The sequence below is a fragment of the Hyla sarda genome, chromosome 5 (assembly GCF_029499605.1).
Source record: "Hyla sarda isolate aHylSar1 chromosome 5, aHylSar1.hap1, whole genome shotgun sequence".
Classification (NCBI taxonomy): domain Eukaryota; kingdom Metazoa; phylum Chordata; class Amphibia; order Anura; family Hylidae; genus Hyla; species Hyla sarda.
The window spans coordinates 136,675,822-136,698,774 of NC_079193.1; the positions used below are offsets into that span (position 1 = coordinate 136,675,822).

The following is a 22,953-nucleotide window of genomic DNA, read 5'->3' on the forward strand; positions in this document are numbered from 1 at the left end:
CAGAGACCCCCACCTCCCGCAAACCCTTGCCTGTACCCCAATCCAGGTACACACGGGCCATGGGCACAGCAGGCCGCACACCTCCAATTCCTTTTAAGGCCATGGTTCTTCCAGGGATGATGTCCTCTGTATCCACCACTTCAGGCCGCACCAAGGTAAAGGAGGCTCCAGAATCTCGCAAACCCACTGTCACCCGGTCACCCACCGTTACACTCTGCAGGTTATCCGCTCTTTTCTCCACTGCTCCTGACACCAGAAGCATGGCTGTGTGTCCTCCAGCTACTGGTGGAGAATTCTTTTTGTTGGGGCAAGTGGCACTCAGGTGCCCAATATTGCTGCATCTGTAACATCGGCGGGTGTCCCTCTGACCCAATGTGGCTCCTGTTGCTTTTGGGGATGATGGCAAGAATTTTCCGGCTGACCTGGTGGTGCTTTGTGGATGTGTGGCTCCCCTCCAGGTACTTGCTCTAGCTTGTGCAGATCCACGCTTTGCTGCTGGTGCCCGGTTGTTGGCAAAGTCATCTCCTAGTTCTGCTGCTTCCATGGCTGTCTTGGGCTTGCGGTCCAAAATCCACTCTCTGGCTTCAAAGCTCCGTGTTTGGAGAAACTGATCCAGGACCATGAAGTCCTCCAGGGCCTCAGAGGTAGTGACTTGTAGGCCCCCAGTCAATTGCCTGAATGCAGTCCTTAGCTGACCTGCATGTTCAGTGCAGCTTTCTGTGGCGCTTTGTTGCAAAGTCCTAAATCTTTTCTGATAAGCCTCTGGAGTCAGATTAAAACTTTTTAGCAGGGCAGATTTTATTGCCTCATAGTCCTGGTCACTTTCAGAGGGAAACGAAGCAAACACATCCAGAGCTTTCCCTCGCAGCCGTGGGGTTAGATATCGTCCCCACTGTTCCTTAGGTAGATGGAACTGCCGGCAAACCTTTTCAAATCCCCTCAGGAACACATCCAGGTCACCATCTTTCTCCAACATGGGGAAATGCTCCAAGCGAGGTTTGTGGTCTCCTTGATCCTGCACATCACTGCGTGCAGATAAAGCATCCCCTCTCAGCCTCAGAACCTCCAGTTCATGCCTCCGCTGGGCCTCTCTTTCTGCCGCCTCTCTCTCTGCGGCTCATGCCTGGGCCTCTCTTTCTGCCGCCTCTCTCTCTGCAGCTCGTATCTGTGCCTCTCTCTCTGGAGCTCGTATCTGTGCCTTTCTCTCACTGCAGTTTGGTACTGGAGAAGCAGTTGGAGTTTCATATTGGCATACACATTCCCAAGGTGTTGTAAGGCAGTCTGCATAGTCCATAGTCCAAGGCCTCATGTGGAGTACTATCCTGATGGGGAGTAATGTTGTATTCCCCAGGAGATATCAGTCCTTGGATGGCAGTTCTAGCTGTAGGACTTTGCCTCATGTCACTCAGCTCTTCTGCACGGGCATCATACTCCACAAGATCAGCAATAAGTTGTTCCTTGTTCTTTCCTGCAGTAGGGATGTCCTTTTCTTGGCACATTAGCTCCAGTGCAGGCTTGGACTGCTTGCTGAAGTTCTTACAGCATGATGATATAGCAGTCCATGAGAGTGAGAGTCCAGCTCTTCTCTGCTTTTTGCACAGCCTTGAACAACTAACTTTGAGTCTAGCATTGTTTTAAATATCATATCTGCTTTCTTGGGAGGGAGACTCCATTCCCCCCTCCCCTCTGATCCCACCAGGGATCAGAGGGGATCTTCTCTTTTCCTGGCCCCCTTATCTGTGTGATTATATGATGGGACCAGAGTGCCCCTCACATCCTGCTGCTTCAAAAGAGCCTTTGCCTTCAAAGGAGATGTAAACAAACAGCCAGACCCCCAATAAAATACAATACACAAAAGGATACACCGTCTGAATGACCTCTTACCCATGTCTTGGATAATACATCACACACAGTTATAATTTATAATACACATATAGGATTTTAATAATCAGGCCTTTGGCATGACAATATCCATTGCTGTATGGCAGGTTAGTACTAAAGTCATCTTTTGTTGGATAGCCCCTTTAACACCAGTAAAACAAAGGCATTATCACCTAACATTTTTTCTCAGCTGCTTCAGACCCTGAAAGCTTTATTTAATTATACCTGGAGAGACAGAAATCTTAATTACTTGGGAGTCACCTTCCTATAATATACTTTACAGAGAGAACGTTCCCTTGCTTTTTCAGGAATTTCACTCCTTGATTTCTAAATAGCATAAACTTCAAATATCCTTATGTAGTGCCCTTATACACAATTATCAGAGTCCATTTTTTTAGATCAACCCTCTGGAGAATCCAAACTTCTCGATACCATCTGGGCATCTAAGCGTCACCTTATTTTGAAATCAGTAACATAATAAAAAATTTCCTTGGGTGGCCTTGGTATCGCAAATGTATATAAATACTACTTTCATCTTTCCCAGTTTCATTACTGGAAATTCTTGCAAGCCTTCAATAAATAGACTGTGATCAAGAAGTTGTGAATGGCTATGGTTTCCCCTAACTCCCTTCACCTGGTTAATTACCATTTCTCCACATTTGCCTCCCTTTCTTGGTCCTATGAAGTTTACCCACAACATCTGGACTTTTTGTAATGAACTATTCCCTTTGCTCTCACCAAAGTCACCCATCACGTCTTATTTATTAAAATCTTTTTAACCTTTTGTTCCATTTTAGTTTGACGTCCGCCACAATTAAACCATGGTTTGAGGATTGTCTTCCACCTTTTAAACATCTTTGACCCTTAACACAATACACGACCATGAAAACATTCCTATATTACCTTGACGTGATGCCACTTTTACCTTGTGATGTCACTTTTTTAAACCAACTCACTTTGGATATCTGTGTAAGCAGAGTGCAGCGGATGCCCCTCTGAAGCACATGTACATGTTCAAAACATAAATTTACTTAGTCAGAGATCTCCTGCATTCTTTTTGGCAGATAATATGGTCCCAGGTGTCTAAGTTCTCAGCATGTGAAACATATAAAGAAAACCATTTCCAGATTTTGATGCACTGGTAACATACTCTGCCCCTCTTCCACAAATTGTTTCCCAAGGTTTCTGATTGTTACAGAGCAGGATGTGGATCCTCTAACCTTTTTGGCTGATGACTCGGACCGTATCGGGAAGCGGAGTCTAAGGTGCCGCTAATCTTCACAAGAGCCCACCGCAAGGCAGGATGGGCTTGCTGCGGCAGGTAACCCCTAGGTCGCTACCCCCGACACGGCTGAACCACACAGGTAGCTGGGCTAGGCGAGGTACCGAAGGATAAGGCAGTAGCGTAGTCAAACGTAGCAGAATGTCAAGGCAGGCGGCAATGGTGCGAAGTCAAATAACGTAGCGTAAGGTCTGGATACACGGGTAAGGCAAAATGGAATGCTTAATCACAGGCTAGGGGCACTGAAGATCTGTCAGGGAAGTGTGGGAGGTGCAGGGACTTTATAATGTAGTGTCAGGTGTAACAACAAATTATGCGCGTACTGGCCCTTTAAATTTCAGAGCTGAGACACAGAGGAGGAGGCGGCAGCGGAGCATGGAGAGTGATGGCCTGGGATTCACATGCGGGCGCATCCCGCGATGCGAATCCCAGCCCCGCTGGCAGTCAGGGATTCAGGGACCATGTGCTCACGGCCAGAGCGCAGTGTGTGACACTGATGGATGCTGGAGATGCTGGCAAGCTGTGGAAACACTCCCACATATTTTTTTTTACAATTTACGATTTTAGCTCAGTTTTGTAGAGACATACAGAGTATTATTATGAGGGTGCTGGATATAGTGAATCTGTTAGATCCTGTGATTTACCTTCTAAATGTCCCTCCCAACTGACTGAGAAAAGTTCCTGCCGGGATGCTTTTATACATTCTCACAATGACTAAATGAATAAGTAATGCCCGACGGGTGTGGATCTGATGTGACACCTTACCAGTTTGATTTAGGATTAAACTTGGGAGCGAAGTCTAAGTATTCTCTAAATATTCACCTTTAATCCACTCCAGGATGAAGAAACTGGACTTCTGCTGCTAGAGGCTACCAGGTCGCTGTCCCAAGAGTGGTCCTGGTAAAGATAGTGGCTGGCCAGGCAGGCCAGACCGCCCCCAAGCCAGACACCAGGAAAAGGCAGAGCTGAAGCTGGTGAAACAGCCTGGAGGTAATAGCACACAGCATAGTCATGTATGTTGTTAAACAGTCAGTAGCAGAAAGCAGCTTGACTAGTTGGTGCTGGTCAGATGCAGGAGATTCAGAGAGAGTTAAAAGAGGACTCCGCCCTAGATAAGTTTGCTTCGTGCGTGATGACTCACGATACAGGGGCTGGAGTATCGTGATGTAATGGCTCCGCCCCATTGTGACATCGTGACATCCCTATGACTTGCATTGAGGGATTGAGGGGGCAGGGCATGGTGAGGGGGCGGAGTCATCACACACGGAGCAAACTTAGCTCTGTGCAGTGATGACTCAGGGGGCTGTAGGAGAGATTGCGGTGGTCCCCAGCAGCGGGACCCCCGTGATCAGACATCTTATCCCCTATCCTTTGAATAGGGGATATGATGTCTAGGGTGGAGTACCTATTTAAGCAGCCACAAGGTAATGATGTAGCAGTGCTGAATATATTCTAGTAACAGAAGGATGAATTACTGGGTATCATGCCCGGATCCACCGCACCGTTCGGCCGTAATCTTCTATTTTCGGAATATGCAAATGAGGTGCTAACTGGCACTGTCCGGGCTAACTGGCACTCTGACATCAGTGCCACTGGCCACAGCGCTGCCCAGCTCATCAATATTCCTCCCCTCTCTCTTCATTACAGAGTGAGGAGAAGAGGGAGAGGCGGAGGGAGGGGAGGAATATTGGTGAGCTAGGCGGCGCTGTGGCCAGCGGCACTGACGTCAGAGTGCCAGTTAGCCTGGCCAGTGGCAGTTAGCACCTCATTTGCATATTCCAAAAACAGAAGATTACGGCCGAACGGCGCGGAGGATCCGGGCACTGTAAGGACCAAACTGATCAGCGTCCCCCACACTACCAGCCAGTACCGCTGGTTAGTGCAGGGGGAGAAAGCTGACAGTTTTCCTTTAAATAGGTAATAGCAGGCAGAGAAATGTGGAGGACACCTTAGGAAAGCTCATGCAGCACCTTTAAATTGCAGTCAGTGCATGTGTGGCCCCTAGAGGGCTGATCAGGAACTGCAGCCAAGGGGGAAGCAACAAAAAACAAAACCATCCACCTTTGCTTGATTATATTGAATGATAACTTTCTCTGCTATCTTCTCCCCTCCCTCTCCTCTTTCCCTTCTTCCTTCTTAATGTGCATTTTTTTGTTCTTGTGTTATGCATTGTTAAGCTGAGCTTTCACTGTTTAGATATTGGCGAACCTGTTTTCTAAGATTAGCTGTTGATGCTCTCTTTACCACATTGAAGTGATTGCCTGTTTAGGAGACTTTTGCATTCTATATGTTTATGATACCTTGCCATCATGGTTACACAATCTGATGTTTTGATGTTTAATTTGCTACTTTTGTTGATCACATGCACTCCTTTCTGGTTTTGTTTGGGTTCCTGCCAGTTCAAATTGGCACACTTTACTTATGTTCACTTTAGTTTTTTTTTGCTTTTTTGTTTTCAATGGTTTGTATAATCAGAAAATTGATCATATGTAAAATCGTAAAATCTGTAAAAGCTGTTATTTTATTAAAAAAAGTAAAATAATTGCTAGTCTATCCAAACCTCTGAAGCTTATAAAGTGAAATATTTTGTAAAGTAATTTGCATTCTGCCCTGAACCCAGTTTCCTTTACCTCAGACTATACACAGAGCAATCATAAAAAAAAACTTGGCTCCCGCATTAATGCAATGTGGCTGGGGTGTTCTTCATTATTGGTCATTAATTACTTCCAGGAACCAAAACGAGAAAAGGAATGTCACAATAAAATGAGCAAGAGGATATCCACAAAGGGAAAATCAAGGAATGCATCTTGGAATGTCCTTTTCTCACAAAGACATCGGCCAACAGAATTCAAGGGAATGCCAGAGGACATAGCAGAAGCAACTCTATTATGGTTTTTTTAGATAAGCTTGGATACGTTTCTTGATTAAAAGCACACAGTATTTTTTAGCCTTACATGCTGTAAGATCTTGGTTCCCCACAGGATAACTATGAAGAGTCTAATTTCCCTGCTAAGAAGTCTTCAGATTTCCATGCGGTGACTTTTAGCTCTAACCTAATCTCAGTGTGTGTGGGTATTCCAAAAGTATTAATGCAACTTCCTACCACACTTATTAAAAAAAGGCAAACATTTTAACTGTGATCTCAGTCCTAGTTGCTAAATATCTTGTATTACCTGCAGTGTGATAAAGTTCTCTAGTATTTTTGGGATCAGCAGAATACAAGACTATGGCTATAAAGAGGTGCAGAAAGTTCTAGACCAGACCAGGGTTATGCTGTGGATGATGTACTGTATGTCAAGACTATAGACCAGACCAGGGTTAGGCTGTGGATGATGTACTATATGTCAAGACTATAGACCAGACATGGGTTAGGCTGTGGATGATGTACTGTATGTCAAGACTATAGACCAGACCAGGGTTGGGCTGTGGATGATGTACTATATGTCAAGACTATAGACCAGACATGGGTTAGGCTGTGGATGATGTACTGTATGTCAAGACTATAGACCAGACCAGGGTTAGGCTGTGGATGATGTACTGTATGCAGGGTTGGGCTGTGGATGATGTACTATATGTCAAGACTATAGACCAGACATGGGTTAGGCTGTGGATGATGTACTGTATGTCAAGACTATAGACCAGACATGGGTTAGGCTGTGGATGATGTACTGTATGTCAAGACTATAGACCAGACATGGGTTAGGCTGTGGATGATGTACTGTATGTCAAGACTATAGACCAGACCAGGGTTAGGCTGTGGATGATGTACTGTATGTCAAGACTATAGACCAGACCAGGGTTAGGCTGTGGATGATGTACTGTATGCAGGGTTAGGCTGTGGATGATGTACTGTATGTCAAGACTCTAGACCAGACCAGGGTTATGCTGTGGATGATGTACTGTATGTCAAGACTATAGACCAGACATGAGTTAGGCTGTGGATGATGTACTGTATGTCAAGACTATAGACCAGACCAGGGTTGGGCTGTGGATGATGTACTATATGTCAAGACTATAGACCAGACATGGGTTAGGCTGTGGATGATGTACTGTATGTCAAGACTATAGACCAGACCAGGGTTAGGCTGTGGATGATGTACTGTATGTCAAGACTATAGACCAGACATGGGTTAGGCTGTGGATGATGTACTGTATGTCAAGACTATAGACCAGACATGGGTTAGGCTGTGGATGATGTACTGTATGTCAAGACTATAGACCAGACCAGGGTTAGGCTGTGGATGATGTACTGTATGTCAAGACTATAGACCAGACCAGGGTTAGGCTGTGGATGATGTACTGTATGCAGGGTTAGGCTGTGGATGATGTACTGTATGTCAAGACTATAGACAAGACATGGGTTAGGCTGTGGATGATGTACTGTATGTCAAGACTATAGACCAGACATGGATTAGGCTGTGGATGATGTACTGTATGTCAAGACTATAGACCAGACCAGGGTTAGGCTGTGGATGATGTACTCTATGTCAAGACTATAGACCAGACCAGGGTTAGGCTGTGGATGATGTACTGTATGTCAAGACTATTCAGAAGCATTTATCACTGTACCATATAAACATTTAGAACAGAAATTCTGGGAACTCTGATCCTGATCATTTAACCATATAGATTAGATATCATTTAACCATATAGATATAGATAGTGATTTTGGACCATTGTGGGTTGTTAAGGCAGCAAGGGCTTAACAAAGGCCCCAAGGCCTGCCATAGTACAGTATATGACTATAAGGCATGAGGCAAAGCCTGATAGATTGCTTGTCTGCTTTGATATACTGAGCATACTAAAGCATTACATCAAAAACAAATGTATTGTAAAGCCTCCTAGTGGGACTAAAAATACTTATAATAGCAGATAATAACAGTGCCAAAAATGTGGTTTTATTTTCTCATACTTTTAATGTGGTTTTAAAACCACATAAGGGCTTTTAAAGGGGTATTCTAGTGAAAAAAAAGTTTTCATATCAACTGGTTCCAGAAAGTTGAACAGATTTGTAAATTAGTTCTATTAAAAAATCTTAATCCTACAGGTACTTATCAGCTGCTGAAGTTGAGTTGTTCTTTTCTGTCTGACAACAGTGCTCTCTGCTGGCACCTCTGCTTGTCTCAGCAACTGTCCAGAGCAGGAGAGGTTTGCTATGGGGATTTGCTTCAACTCTGCACAGTTCCTGAGACAGACAGAGGTGTCAGCATAGAGCACTGTTGTCAGACAGAAAAGTACAACTCAACTTCAGCAACTGATAAGTACTGGTAGGATTAAGATTTTTTTAATAGAAGTAATTTACAAATCTGTTTAACTTTCTGGAGCCAATTGATATGAACAAATTTTTTTTTAATATGGAATACCACTTTAGGCTATGTGATACAATCCATAAGAGAATACATATCTAAATACTGACTACTGAGCTATTGCAAGAGTGTTGATCTGATAGATCAATGTTATACTATGATATTACATTATTCCCTAAGAGTAATCAAGAACTTGCTCATACATATCCCCTAGGGGGGGGGGGGAAGTGTTAGAAAAACCCAGCAAGTTTTTTATTTAAATTTTTTTATACTTTTCCCAATAGTTTTTTTTTTTTTATCACATCTAATAATAGATTAAATAAAACGTGATTAGAAAATCCCATGTTCATTTAAAACTCCACAAAAAAACAGATCATGGTGCAGGCCAATTACAAAGAAACTTACAGATAACATTGAGATCCCTGATAACCTTGCATACTATACTCGGCCCGTGGCATCAATCATAAAATGGACAGGTGCATCTTCACAGGAGTTTCCCAGGAGTATAGTATGCAACACTGAGTTTCTTTGTAACTGGCCCACACTGGCTTCCATAGTGTTGACCATTGAGTATAGTAGCTCCCACGCCGGAGAGAGCGGAGTTCCATACTTAGATCAATATTGGTAATGCTAATAACATAGTTACGATAGTTACCATCATGCTGAGGAAGGCGGTGCAACAAACTTCAGGGGCAAGTACCTTTTTATCTAGTATACAAACATAATTTCCAAGGGACTCATTTATATGCAAATATCCTTATACATATGTATGTTTTTATGCATTGATGTTAATTCTCTTCTTCTATAAAATCTTTACAATGAGTGTCTTGTAAATACAATCCAAATATGGTAAAATCCAAGCATTTAGTATATATACTAGTTGAGTACCTGCCGTTGCCCAGTGTTTTCTACCTAATCCTTGTGGAGGAGGAAAAGCAACAAAGGAGGAAGCTTTTGTCCTCATATCCCGTTCTCATATCCCAATCTCATATCCAGTCCTCATATCCCGTCCTCATATCCCCACCCCACATCCCGTCCTCATATCCCGACCTCATAACCTGTCCTCACATCCCGTCCTGATATCCTGACCTCATATCCCGTCCTCATATCCCGTCCTCACATCCCCACCTCACATCCAGTCCTTATATCCCGACCTCATAACCTGTCCTCACATCCCATCCTCATATCCCAACCTCACATTCCAACCTCATATTCCAACCTCACATCCCAACCTCACATTCCAACCTCACATGCTTCTCTCACATCCCTTCCTCATATCCCAACTTCATATCCTATCCTCATATCCTGACCTTTTATCCCATCCCCATATCCTCTCTTTATATATCATCCTTGTATGCTGTCCTCATATCCTGTTCTCAGGTGGGGCTGAGTTTTGATGAAGATATTGTAAGCCGAAAACAGAAGGGGGAGTGAATTTGTGGGAGTGGGCATGATTTGTCAGCCAGACCAATGCGCAAAAGTAAAAAATAAAAGAGGTGTGGCTTAAATGGTGGGTGTGGCTTTGTGAGATGGGGGTGGCATAAGGAGAGGTTGAGGCTTGCAAGCAGGCCTGATGCATTCACCAGGAGATGAAGAACGGAGCTTGTGGAGCAAGGTACTGGAAGCCCTATATACTTGCATTGGACTTGAAACAAAAACCCCATCCTTCAATTAAGGGGGTAGGTTGGGGTTTATTTAACTATTCTATATTTTTATTTGACATATAATAGGTGTGTGGTGAGGGTGCTGGAAGGGCAGATGTTGTTAATCCTTAGGGCAGATGGTACTAACCCTGTGTGTTCGTAACGCCAGGGCGTGGTTATCCTCTACATCACCAGAGGTATGGCCGCTGGTTCCTGAGCCAGGCATGGGGCATATACTCACGCCGATGCAAAGTTACGGAACAATGGCACTTTACTGAGGCAGACAGGGTGTTAAAGTCTTTACAGCTCAGTTTAGACGCAAGGAGATGCCCAGTGAACTTTAGGAAACTTGTTGGCTCAGGAACACCAGACAACTTCTCAGGTCTTTACTCCACTTTACCTAAGCTACTCATCTCAGAACTGACTAGGCTAGCTCCTCCCTGGTATTTATGAGAGCAATTTAGAGATGTCCCATTGGTCACCAACAAGTCACCAGTTCACCTTGCAACTTCCTTGGTAACATAGGCCTTGACAACAAAGATTTAAAGAGACAAATGCCTCAAAAGATTAACCAGCATATAACATGAAAACTTATTACACTTTATAGTCCTTAGGAGGAATGTGGACCCAGGGGAACACTGAAATGGAAGCCGCCACACAGGATGGGTAGGTGTACAGAATAACAACTCCTGTACTGCGCCACCACATGTGTACCAAGTTTTATCAAAATATCTCCAGCCGTATAGAAGTTATGCTGGAACATGCATTTCCCATAGACTTGCATGGGACTTTTAACAAAAAACCTGACCGATGCAAATGAGTGTAGGTTAGGGTTAAACAAACTATCCTATACAGTGGGGATCAAAAGTTTGGGTGTCCCAGGTAACAATTTGTATTAATGTGCATAAAGAAGCCAAGGAAAGATGGAAAAATCCCGAAAAGGCATCAAGTTACAGATTAGACATTCTTATATGTCAACAAAAGTTAGATTTTATTTCCATCATTTACACTTTCAAAATAACAGAAAAAAAAAATGGCGTCTGCAAAAGTTTGGGCACCATGCAGAGTTAATATCTTGTACTGCCCCTTTTGGTAAGTATCACAGCTTGTAAACACTTTTTGTAGCCACTGGGCTGTCTGTCACGCACTGCTCTTTTAAGGTCTATCCATACATTTTCAATTATGTTGAGGTCAGGAGATTGTGAAGGCCATGGCAAAACCTTCAGTTTACGCCTCTTGATGTAATCCCTCGTGGATTTCGAAGTGTGTTTAGGATCATTATCCATTTGTAGAAGCCATTCTCTCTTTAACTTCAGCTTTTTCACAGATGGCATCAAGTTAGCATCCAAATTTTGCTGAAATTTTATTGAATCAATTTTTCCTTCTACTCGTGAGATGTTCCCTGTGCCACTGCCTGCAATATAACCCCAAAGCATGGTTGATCCATCCCCAGAGGTTCTTTTCATTAAATTCTGTTTCCCTTCGTCTCCAAATGTACCTTTGCTCATTCCGGCCAAAAAGTTGAATTTTAACCTCATCGGTCCACAGAACTTGTTTCCAAAATGCATCAGGCTTGTCTATCTGTTCATTTGCAAAGTTCAAACGCTGATTTTTGTGGTGAGGACGTAGAAGAGGTTTTCTTCTGATGACACTTCCATGAAAACCATATTTGTACAAGTATCTCTTTATAGTGGAATAGTGTACCACAACTCCAGTGTATGCCAGATCTTTCTGCAGGGATTGTGCAGTCAAACGTGGGTTTTGAATAGTTTTTTCTCACAATCCTGCGAGCTGTTCTGTCGGATATTTGTTGGTCTTCCAGATCTTGCTTTAACTTCCACTGTTCCAGATGACGGACATTTCTTAACTACATTCCGAACAGAGGATATTGACATCTGAAAACCTTTTGCTATCTTCTTATAACCTTCACCAGTCTCTGTGTCAGCAGTGCGTTCCTCCTGGGTCTCCTACCATAGCGTTTCATTTGATTTAAATGTCGACGGATAGTTCGCGTTGACTCTGATGCTCCCTGAGCCTGCAGGACAGCTTCAATATCTTTGGAACTTGTTTGGGGCTGCTTATCCACCATCAGGACTATCCTGTGTTGACACCTTTCATCAATTTTTCTCTTCTGTCCACGCCCAGGGAGATTAGCTAAAGTGCCATGGGTTGCAAACTTCTTGATAATGTTGTGCACTGTGGACAAAGGCAAATCTAGATCTCTGAAGATGGACTTGTAACCTTGAGATTGTTGATATTTTTCCACAATTTTGGTTCTCAAGTCCTCAGACAGTTGTCTTCTCTTTCTTTTGCCCATGCTTAGTGTGGCACACACCACAATTCAAAGACTAAGTGAACTTCTCTCCTTTTTATCTGCTTTCTGGTGTGATTTTTATATTGCCCACACCTGTTTCTTGCCCCAGGGGAGTTTAAAGGAGCATTACATGCTTGAAACAATCTTATTTTTCCACAATTCTGAAAGGGTGCCAATAAGTTTGTCCAGCCCATTTTGGAGTTTGGTGTGACATTATTTCCAATTTGCTTTTTTTCCTTCATTTTTTGGTTTAGTTTCAATAAAAACAAAGGGAATAAACATGTGTATAGCAAAACATGTGTTACTGCAATGCTTTTCTGTGAGAAATACTTAATTTTCTTGAAAAATTTCAGGGGTGCCAACATTTAGGGCCTTGGCTGTATTAGGCTATGCCATATCAGATAAATTTACTATAAAGTGTCCAATCCCTTTAAAAGTAACCTTTTTTTTTAAACACTGTATAATCTGTCTAGTAAAGTTTCTTATGATTACAAATACATTCCACAATCCTGGTAGCTTACCTTCCACAGCAGTACAGCTAGCAACAGAAATATAAGGATCCCAACTAGTAAGCTAATGGCAATGATCCAACCCACCACATAACCACGTGGTTCTTGATTGTGTAATGCCTCAAAGACCACCTGTTGAGAAAAAGGAAAAGGGTTTATATAGTGAAAATGTAGTGAAAACAGGCTTCACTACCAAGCATACAATGTACTCAGACTTCTTCAGACGACTTTTTCACCTTTTGATATATTAAGGCCTTCTGCAAAAATAAAATACAAAATCTAATTTCCCCTGATCAGTCTGTACCACATAATGAGAATATGAAAACATATTGCATATTTGATAAAAGGAAAAACTAAAATTTAGCATGAACAAAAGTATTTTCACCCTTTGGTATCAAACTTGAAAGTTAGCTCTGGGGCCTCCCATTTCTCTTGATCATCTCTGAGATGTTTCTACAACTTTATTGGAATCACCTGTGGTAAATTCAGTAGATTGCACAGGATTTGGAAAGATTCAGCACTATCTACATAATGTCTCACAGCTGACAATGCTAATAAAAGCAAAATACAAACCTTAAGCAGGAAAGAACTGCCTGTACAGCTCAGAGACAGGATTGTCAGGAGCCACAGATCTAGAGAAGGAACCAAAACATTTCCACTGCATCTTAAAAAGCAAAATGGCCTAAATAATTCTTAAATGGAAGAATTTTGCAAAAACCAGGACTCCTACCTACAGCTGGCGGCCCAATCACACAAATTAATCAGTGGAAGAAGGGCCTTGATAATAGAGGTGACCAAGAACCCAAAGGTCACTCTGGCTGAGCCCCAAAATCCTATGTGTGGATGGGAGAAACCTTCAGAAGGTCAACCATTACTGCAGCTCTTCTCTATATTGGGCAATATGGCAGAATGGCCAGAAAAAAAGGCCTCTCCTCAGTAAAAGACACATGAAAGCAAAAAAGCCCCTTAAAGACTCTCAGATGGCAAGAAACACGATTCTTTGGTATGATGAGACCCATTGGTTAGGGCAGGATATAAAGGTTACAGACTCTCTCAGGTTAGTCACGCCCCCTGAAGAAGCGGCATAACAGCAAAACGATCGTTGGGGTTCAGGTGTGGGTATGGTTTGGTACCCTTTATTGCATACTTTTGGCAGGTATTACTCTTGTATCCTACCAGCTACCGTGGCATTTACTCCTTATACTTGCATATTTTGATGTATTTGTGTCCTACCATTGTCCTATATCTTTGTATGTCCACCAGTGCCTATCCATTCTTTGTTCCAATTTTAATATCTATTTTTTATCACTAAATTGTATTAATAAAGTTGATTTTGTACATTCTATTACTTTTCTGTTTATTGTGTGGTATGGTTCTCTTTTTGGTGTCATGATGAGACCTAGATTGAACTTTTTTCGGCATCAATTGTAACCGTCATGTCTGGAGGAAACCAGATACTGCCTAATAATACCTGCCTAATATCATTCCTACAGTGAAGCATGGTAGTGGCAGCATTATGCAGTGTTTTTTTTTTTTTTTTTTTTTCAATGGCTGGGAAATGATAAATTTAGTAAATAACAGAAATGTTTTTAGTGAAAACTTGATTCAGAGTATTTTGGTCCTCATACTAGGCTGAAAATTCACCTTTCAACAAGACAATGATCCTCAGCACACAGGCAAGGCAACACAGGACTGGTATCGGGACAACTTTGTGAATGTGCTTGCGTGGCCCTGACCAAAGCCCAATTGAACATCTTTAGAGAGACCTTAAAAATGGATGTCCATCAATGGTTTTCATCCAACTGGCAGGGCTTAAAGGGGTATTCCAGGCCATAACTTTTTTTTATATATCAACTGGCTCCGGAAAGTTAAACAGATTTGTAAATTACTTCTATTAAAAAATCTTAATCCTTCCAATAGTTATTAGCTTCTGAAGTTGAGTTGCTGTTTTCTGTCTAACTGCTTTCTGATGACTCACATCCCGGGAGCTGTCCAGCTCCTATGGGGATATTCTCCCATCATGCACAGCTCCTGGGACGTGACATCATCATTGAGCAGTTAGACAGAAAACTTCAGAAGCTAATAACTATTGGAGGAATTAAGATTTTTTAATAGAAGTAATTTACAAATCTGTTTAACTTTCCGGAGCCAGTTGATATATAAAAAAAAGTTTGTGCCTGGAAAACCCCTTTAAATATGAACGTCAGAGAAAAATGGCAGAAAATCCCAAAATCCAGCTCTGCGAACCTTGGGGCATCGTACCCAAAAAGACTGGAGGTGATGTAAAGTTTTCCTCGATTCATAGAAAACTGAGAGCGCAAGCGCAGCACTCCGCTGACAGCATAGGGCTAACGTAGGCAGTGTTAGGAGCGGAGCCCTGCACATGCACAGTTGTCTGTACAGCGCAGGGCTAGCGGGCAGCTTTCCTCCACTACGCAGTTAGCGTAGGGAGGCTAGTGTATGTTCGCGCTCCGGGTATGTAACTAGCGTAGGTAGCGTTGTGTAGCAGGCAGGGAGTGAGGAAAACCAGTGTAGGGTTAGAGTAGTTTAACATTAGTGTAGCGTATCTAACTTAGATTGTAGCATAGTTAGCGTAGCTTAGGTTTTAAAGTGAAAGGAGCTAGGTTATAGGTTTTAAAGTGACTACAACTCCCAGCATGCCCAGGCAGCCTAAGGATGTCCGGGCATGCCGGAAGTTGTAGTTTTGCATGTTTTACAGTGAAGGGACTACAACTCCCAGCATGCAAAGACAGCTAAAGGCTGTCCAGGCAGGATGGGAGTTGTAGTTTTACACAGGTGTATCGTAGTTGGTGTAGCATAGTTAGCGTAGCGTTAGCGCAGTTTTAGTGTAGTTAGTATAGTATAAGCGTAGTTTTACACAGGTTTAGCGTCGTTAGCGTAGTGTTAATGTAGTTTTACACAGATTTAGCATAGTGTAGTAGTGTAGTGGTAACATAGTTTTACATAAGTTTAGCGTAGTTAGCGTAGTGTAGTGTTAGCGCAGTTTTAGCATAGTTAATGTAGCGTAGTGTTGGCATAGTTTTATTCAGGTTTAGCGTAGTAAGCGTAGCGTAGTGTTAGCGTAGTTTTTACACAGGTTTAGTATAGTTAGCGTAGCGTAGTTTTACACAGGTGTAGTGTAGATAGCGTAGCGTAGTTTTACACAGGTGTAGTTAGCATAGTGCAGTATTAGCATAGTTTTACACAGGTGTGGTGTAGTGTAGTGTAGTGTTAGTGTAATATTACACAGGTGTAGCATAGTTAGCGTAGCGTTAGCACAGTTTTACACAGGTGTAGTGTAGCTAGCTTAGTTTTACAGGCAGATAAAATGTAATTTAGAGAGTGCAGCATAGGGTGTAGCTTAGCTTAGTCATACAGTGAAGGAGCTACAACTCCCAGCATGCCCAGACAGCCAAAGGCTGTCCAGGCAGGATGGGAGATGTAGTTATTGGACTCTGCTACGTTAATGTAACAGAGGCCACTGCGCTCTGCTACATTAAAGTAGCAGGGCCATTGTACTCTGCTACGTTAACGTAGCAAAGGCGAGTACGTCCTTGTACGTAATGTAGCAGAGGCTATTGCGCTCTGGTAAGTTAATGTAGCAGTGGCGAGTGTGCCCTGAGCTGCGCTAGTTAGTTCATTAGGGGTATACAGCTTTCTATATAGATGGCTGTATACCCTATATAGATGGCTGTATACAGAAGGCCACTTACCCACCTCCATTACTGCTCCGTCACTAGATGTGGAGCAACACAGGAAGATAACCGAACTGGGACGGGGGTGGTAAGTTTGGCTCTCCAGGGGAATAACCCTCAAAAATGTACTCACCCATTTTTTTTGTGTTTCTCTTCTCGTTTTAGATACGTGAATGCGTAGGACTACATCGGATTTGGTGGACTGCGAAGATGACCTGCATTTTTTTGTTTGTTTTAATAAAACGAGGACTGAGGGGGAGTGTTTTTCCTAATAAAATGTTTTAACGTGTGTGTGTGTTATAATTTTTTTTTTTTATTACTTTACAGGCTTAGTAGTGGAAGCTGTCTTATAGACGGAGTCCATTACTAAGCCGGGGCTTAGCGTTAGCCCCAAAACAGCTAGCGCTAACCCACAATTATTAACCTGGTACCCACCGCCACAGAGGTACCTACCGCGAAGAGCCGATACTAACAGGCCCAGAGTGCCAAATATGGTGCTCTTGGGCCTAGGCGGTAAAAGGCTGGCGTTATTTACGCTGGGGAGGGCCAGTAACAATGGTCCTCGCCCACCCTGGTAACGTCAGGCTGTTGCTGTGTGGTTCCCCCGTCTTTTCATTCTCAGCCAGATATCAATCAAACAGCTTGATGTTACCAGGGTGGGCGAGGACCATTGTTACTGGCTCTCCCCAGCCTAAATAACGCCAGCCTGTTACAGCCTAGGCCCAAGAACACCATATTTGGCACTCTGGGGCTGTTGATATCGGCTCTTCCCGTTACCCCTGTGGTGGCAGGTACCAGGGTAATAATTGGGGATTAGCTCTAGCTGTTTTGGGGCTAACGCTAAGTCCAGGCTTAGTAAAGGACTCCGTCTATAAGTCGGCTTCCAATACTAAGCCTGTAAAACAGTGATGTCCAAACTGTGGCCCTCCAGATGCTGCAAAACTTCAAATCCCAACATGCCCAGATAGAAAATGACTGTCTAGGAGTGCTGGAGGAATTCTGGGAGTTGTAGTTTTGCAACAACTGGAGGGCCACAGTTTGGACATGCCTGCTGTAAAGTAATAAAAAAAATAAAAAAAAGTTAAAACATTTTTATTAGGAAAAATACTCCCCCACAGCCCTCGTTAACCATTTTATCAAAACAAAAAGAAATGCAGGTCATCGTCGCAGTCCACCGAATCCGACGTAGTCCTCCGCATTCACATATCTAAAACAAGAAGAGAAGAAAAACACAAACAAAAGTGGGTTAGTAAATTTTTGGGGGTCTCTGCTACTTTAACGTGGCAGAATGCAATTGCCTCTGCTACTTTAACGTAGAAGGACGTACTCGCCTCTGCTACATTAACGTAGCAGAGTGAAATTGCCTCTGCTACTTCTGCAAAATACAACTCCCCTCATGTCTTTGGCTGTCTGGGCATGCTGGGAGTTGTAGTCCCTTCACTGTATGACTAAGCAAAGCTACACCATACGCTACACTCTCTAAACTATGCTTTATCTGCCTGTAAAACGAAGCTAGCTACAATACACCTGTGTAACACTACGCTAATCCTATGCTACGCTATCTACACTACACCTGTGTAAAACTATGATAATACTGCACTACGCTATCTACACTACACCTGTGTAAAACTACGCTAAGGGTACGTTCACATGAGTGGACCCACAGCGCAATTTATGCTGCAGACCTGCCGCTGAAGGACCCCTGCATGGTGGCTTTACATGTGCTACGAGCAGACACACTGCTATGCGTACCCTGTTTTCCCGAAAGTAAGCCCTAGCAGGATTATCAGGGTGGGCTGCAATATAAGCCCTACCCCGAAAATAAGACCTAGGCCAGGGGCAGTCAACTGGCAGATGGCGGTCCAGATCCAGACCGCGGCCGCCAGTAATGCCCGCAAACCCCCCCCCCCCCTTTGGCTGGTCCCGTGGCAAGTTACCGTAATTGAACCGGGGCAGGGACGCTGTCGCTTTAAAACGTCCGTGCATATGCCGTGTACCTGCCTCCGGCTGCTAAGCAACAGAAGGAGATCCCGCCGCCGGCAAGAGCTGCAGCTTCCGTACAGTACAAGTTGCGGACGCTACCGTATGAAGGTGGGGAAGGGCTGGTCTCCGCTGGGGATGAAATATGTACCATAGTTTATTATGGCAGAGGGGTGGGGGGCACTGTAGGAGAGTGGAGGACGGGAGAAGGGGAGGATGGGGGGCTGTAGCAGTGGGGAGGATGGGGGGCTGTAGCAGTGTGGAGGATGGGGGGCTGTGGAAGGATGGGGGGCTGTAGCAGTGTGGAAGATGGGGTGGGGGTGCAGCATCCTCCACACTGCTACAGCCCCCCATCCTCCAGACTGCTACAGCCCCCCATGTTGTTCAAGGTACATAAATAAATAAGCCCTACCCTGAAAATAAGCCCTAGTGTGTTTTTTGTGACTAAAATGAATATAAGACCCGGTCTTATTTTCGGAGAAACACGGTAGTATACTCGCACAGCTCTCGGCCTAGCTCATGGAGCAGGGGGAGCGGCCGCAATGTGTGCGAGTACACCGCGCATGCTCGGCAACTCGCACATAGCAGTGTGTCTGCTCGTAGCGCTTATTGCTGTTCCGAGCAGGCACATGTAAAGCCACCATGCAGAGATCCTTTAGCAGCAGATCTGCAGCGTAAAGTACACTGTGGGTCTGCTCGTGTGAACGTACCCTATACTACGCTACGCTATCTACACTACACCTGTGTACAACTACGCTAATACTACACTACGCTAACTACACTACACCTGTGTAAAACTACGCTAACACTACACTAACTACACTACTTCTGTGTAAAGCTACGCAAACACTACACTACGCTAACTACACTAAACCTGTGTAAAACTACGCTAACACTACGCTAACTACGCTAAACCTGTGTGAATCTGCGCTAACACTACTCTACGCTAACTATGTTATACCTGTGTAAAACTACGCTAACTACGCTAAACCTGTGTAAAACTACGCTATCACTTCACTATGAAAAAAGCTGTGTAAAACGACGCTAACACGATGCTACGCTAACTACGCTAAAGCTGTGTAAAACTACGCTAACACTACACTACGCTAACTACACTAACACTGTGTTAACGCTAGACTAACTACGCTACACCAACTACGCCACACCTTTGTAAAACTACAACTCCCATCCTGCCTGGACAGCTTTTAGCTGTCTGGGCATGCTGGGAGTTGTAATCCCTTCACTGTAAAACATGCAAAACTACAACTTCCAGCATTCCCGGACAGCCTTAGGCTGTCTGGGCATGCTGGGAGTTGTAGTCTTTTTACTTTAAAACCTATAACCTAGCTCCTTTGACTTTAAAACCTAAGCTACGCTAACTACGCTACACTAATGTTACTACTCTACACTAATGTTAAACTACGCTAACCCTACACTGGTTTCCCTCACTCCCTGCCTGCTACACTACGCGACCTACGCTATTTTCGTACCCGGAGTAAACTGCGCATGCGCACACCGTTTTCTATGGACTCCTCTGAACAACTGTGCATGCGTGAACATACGCTAGCCTCCCTATGCTAACTGTGTAGTGGAGGAAAGCTGCACGCAAGCTCTGCACGGTACAGACAACTGTGCATGTGCAGGGCTACGCTAGAGCTACTCTCCTAATGCTGCTTACTTTAGCCCTACACTGTCAGCGGAGTGCTGCGCATGCGCTCTCAGTTTTCTACGAATCAAGGAAAACTTTACATCAGAGGCTGTAAACGATACCAAAGGTGTTTCCACTATTGAGCGCAAAATAATGGGGGGACTAGAGTTTTTATTTCAGCATAAGGTTGCAACATAATCAAATGTGAAAAAAGTGAAAGCTTTATTCTGAGGATATAAAAGTGGTTGCTGATACTTTGGAATTACAAGAAAATGTGGTTAGGGAAATAAAAATGTGGTTCTCACTCTTATCTGTTTATTTGTAGATTCTTTGTACTACATTCCATGTGTTGAGGATTTAAAACATTAATAAATAAATACATTTTAGACATTCTACTGCATGTGTTAAAACTATGAAGAAGGTAAACTCACTTAATAGAACACTGACTGGGACTGTACTTTTTACCGTGTAAGGTATGAAAGTTTCAGAAAAAAACATATTACATTCACTGTACACCAGCATCTATAATGTCATTTATAGCTCCTGTAGGCTACTGAATTTCACTTTTCAATGTGTTAAAACATTTCCATCTATATAATTTGGTTTAGTGAAAGCTCTGTACAGTTTTATGGACATTCTTATAAATCCTAGACTGAATGGAGTCTACAGTATACATACATCTACCATATGTGATATTTCCAAATATTCAATCCAAACAACAAATATATCCACATCCACAGTTAAAATCAAAATGATTCTACCCCGCATTGTAAATTAGGATCATTTGCTTAATGTACAAACTTTTAGCCCATGAAAAAAAAAAACAATGAAAAAACAAGGTAAATAGCTGAACAGAAGCCTCAGAATTATCCAGCTTTCAACATAGAATCCCTCATAGGGCACACATTTGTGAATCAGACATGGCCTCAATCATCAAGGGCTTCATTAGTTGCATCAGGTGCACTTGAGATAAAATACATTAAATACCTGGACTGCAGCAGTGTCCCTGTTCCAGCCAGTGATTGGCTGAGCGGGCAAGTAGAAGCAGGTAGAAAAGGATGAGTAGCAAATGGAAACTGCAGTAAGGGGACTGGGGGTGGGTAAGTATCTTTCTTTCCCAATGGCCCCAGCACTATATCACACAAACATAGTCCGTTGCGGATCAATAATTTTACAAGGCAATCACTTGACATGCCATACATACATGACAAAATACATGATATTACAAGGTTTTCCTTTTAATATCAACAGTTGTGGATCCACCATAGCGAATCTTCAGCCTAAAATCTGTAGCGGATCCAGTGTGTGTAAATTTGTAAGCAGGATGTGTCAGATATATATATACCTATGACTGATGCTGCTCACTTGCATCTATCATACATAGAGTCCCATTAAAAATGAAAATAAAAAGTACAAACTTTTGGGCTCCGTCAGGTAGTGTGGGGGGTGGGGTATACGAGCCTGTTTAACACATACATTGGAACCTATCCCAATACTTATATTAAATGGACAATTCACAGCATGGATGTCAGTGAGGAAGAACGGGACAGGGCAGTGGTGTGCGGGGGGAAGTTCTTAGGGCAACGAACCGTATCGCTCAGCTGAGCTTCATCAGGCCCCTCTGGGTGAGCGATACGGTCCGTTGTACACACCGTCTGTAGGAGGAAAAATTAACCACTCAGGGCCTGCTTGGTTTCCTTTGGCCCTGGAAATCTGTATCGTGTGGAGGACAAAATATATCTAACCAAGTATCAGGAAATCCTACAAGAAAGCATCATGGCTTCTCTGACAATGATACAAAGTATAGTCCACAAATATTTGTTTTAAGATGAAGTCCTAAAACAAAATCACTGAGATGGTTTGAATTGGGGTCTCCAAATTACCAAATGTCCACATGTTCTAGGTAGTAGTCATATAGAAAAATGTAAGCGAATAGAGGAGCCACCCATTAAGCAGAAAATAACACAATACTTAAAGGGGTATTCCAGGAAAAAAAATGTTTTTATATATATCAACTGGCTCCAGAAAGTTAAACAGAATTGTAAATTACTTCTATTAAAAAATCTTAATCCTTTCAGTACTTATGAGCTTCTGAAGTTAAGGTTGTTCTTTTCTGTCTAAGTGCTCTCTGATGACACCTGTCACGGGAAACACCCAGTTTAGAATAGGTTTGCTATGGGGATTTGCTTCTAAACTGGGCATTTACCGAGACAGGTGTCATCAGAGAGGACTTAGATAGAAAAGAACAACCTTAACTTCAGAAGCTCATAAGTACTGAAAGTACAATCATGTATAGGGCCCAAAGTCAGATGAACAAACATACAAACATTTTGGCTAACAGGGATAACAAAACTTAAAGCGTACCTGTCATAGTGCAAAAAAAGAATATATATATATATATATATATATATATGTTACTCACTACCTAATGCTGATCATGTGCATATAATCTTTATGTGTCTCGGACCAATATATCCAGAGATATAAGCATTTATCTGCTGTTCAGTTACTTTTCCATCTTGCAGGCTGAAGGGGGCGTGTCTGTCTGTCTCCCTCACAGTGATGACTCATCTGCTCTCAGTCGGAGCGAGCCTGAGCTGTCAGCCAATCACCGCACTCTACTCTGTAACCCTTTCCTCTCTGGTTTCATGCTGTACATGTTACACAGAGGAAGATGCTTGTAGCTTGCCTGCAG

At 43.1% G+C, this 22,953-nt stretch overlaps 1 protein-coding gene across 2 annotated transcripts in view; it reads right to left on the reverse strand.

The window, feature by feature from the left end:
• ITGA9 (integrin subunit alpha 9) overlaps positions 1-22,953 on the reverse strand; it is a 519,026-nt gene that overhangs the window by 10,730 nt on the left and 485,343 nt on the right. For both annotated transcript variants that reach the window (XM_056520347.1, XM_056520346.1), the window contains one exon: positions 12,948-13,067. In XM_056520347.1, coding sequence (XP_056376322.1) covers positions 12,948-13,067 — 120 coding nt within the window. The remainder of the gene's footprint in view (positions 1-12,947; positions 13,068-22,953) is intronic.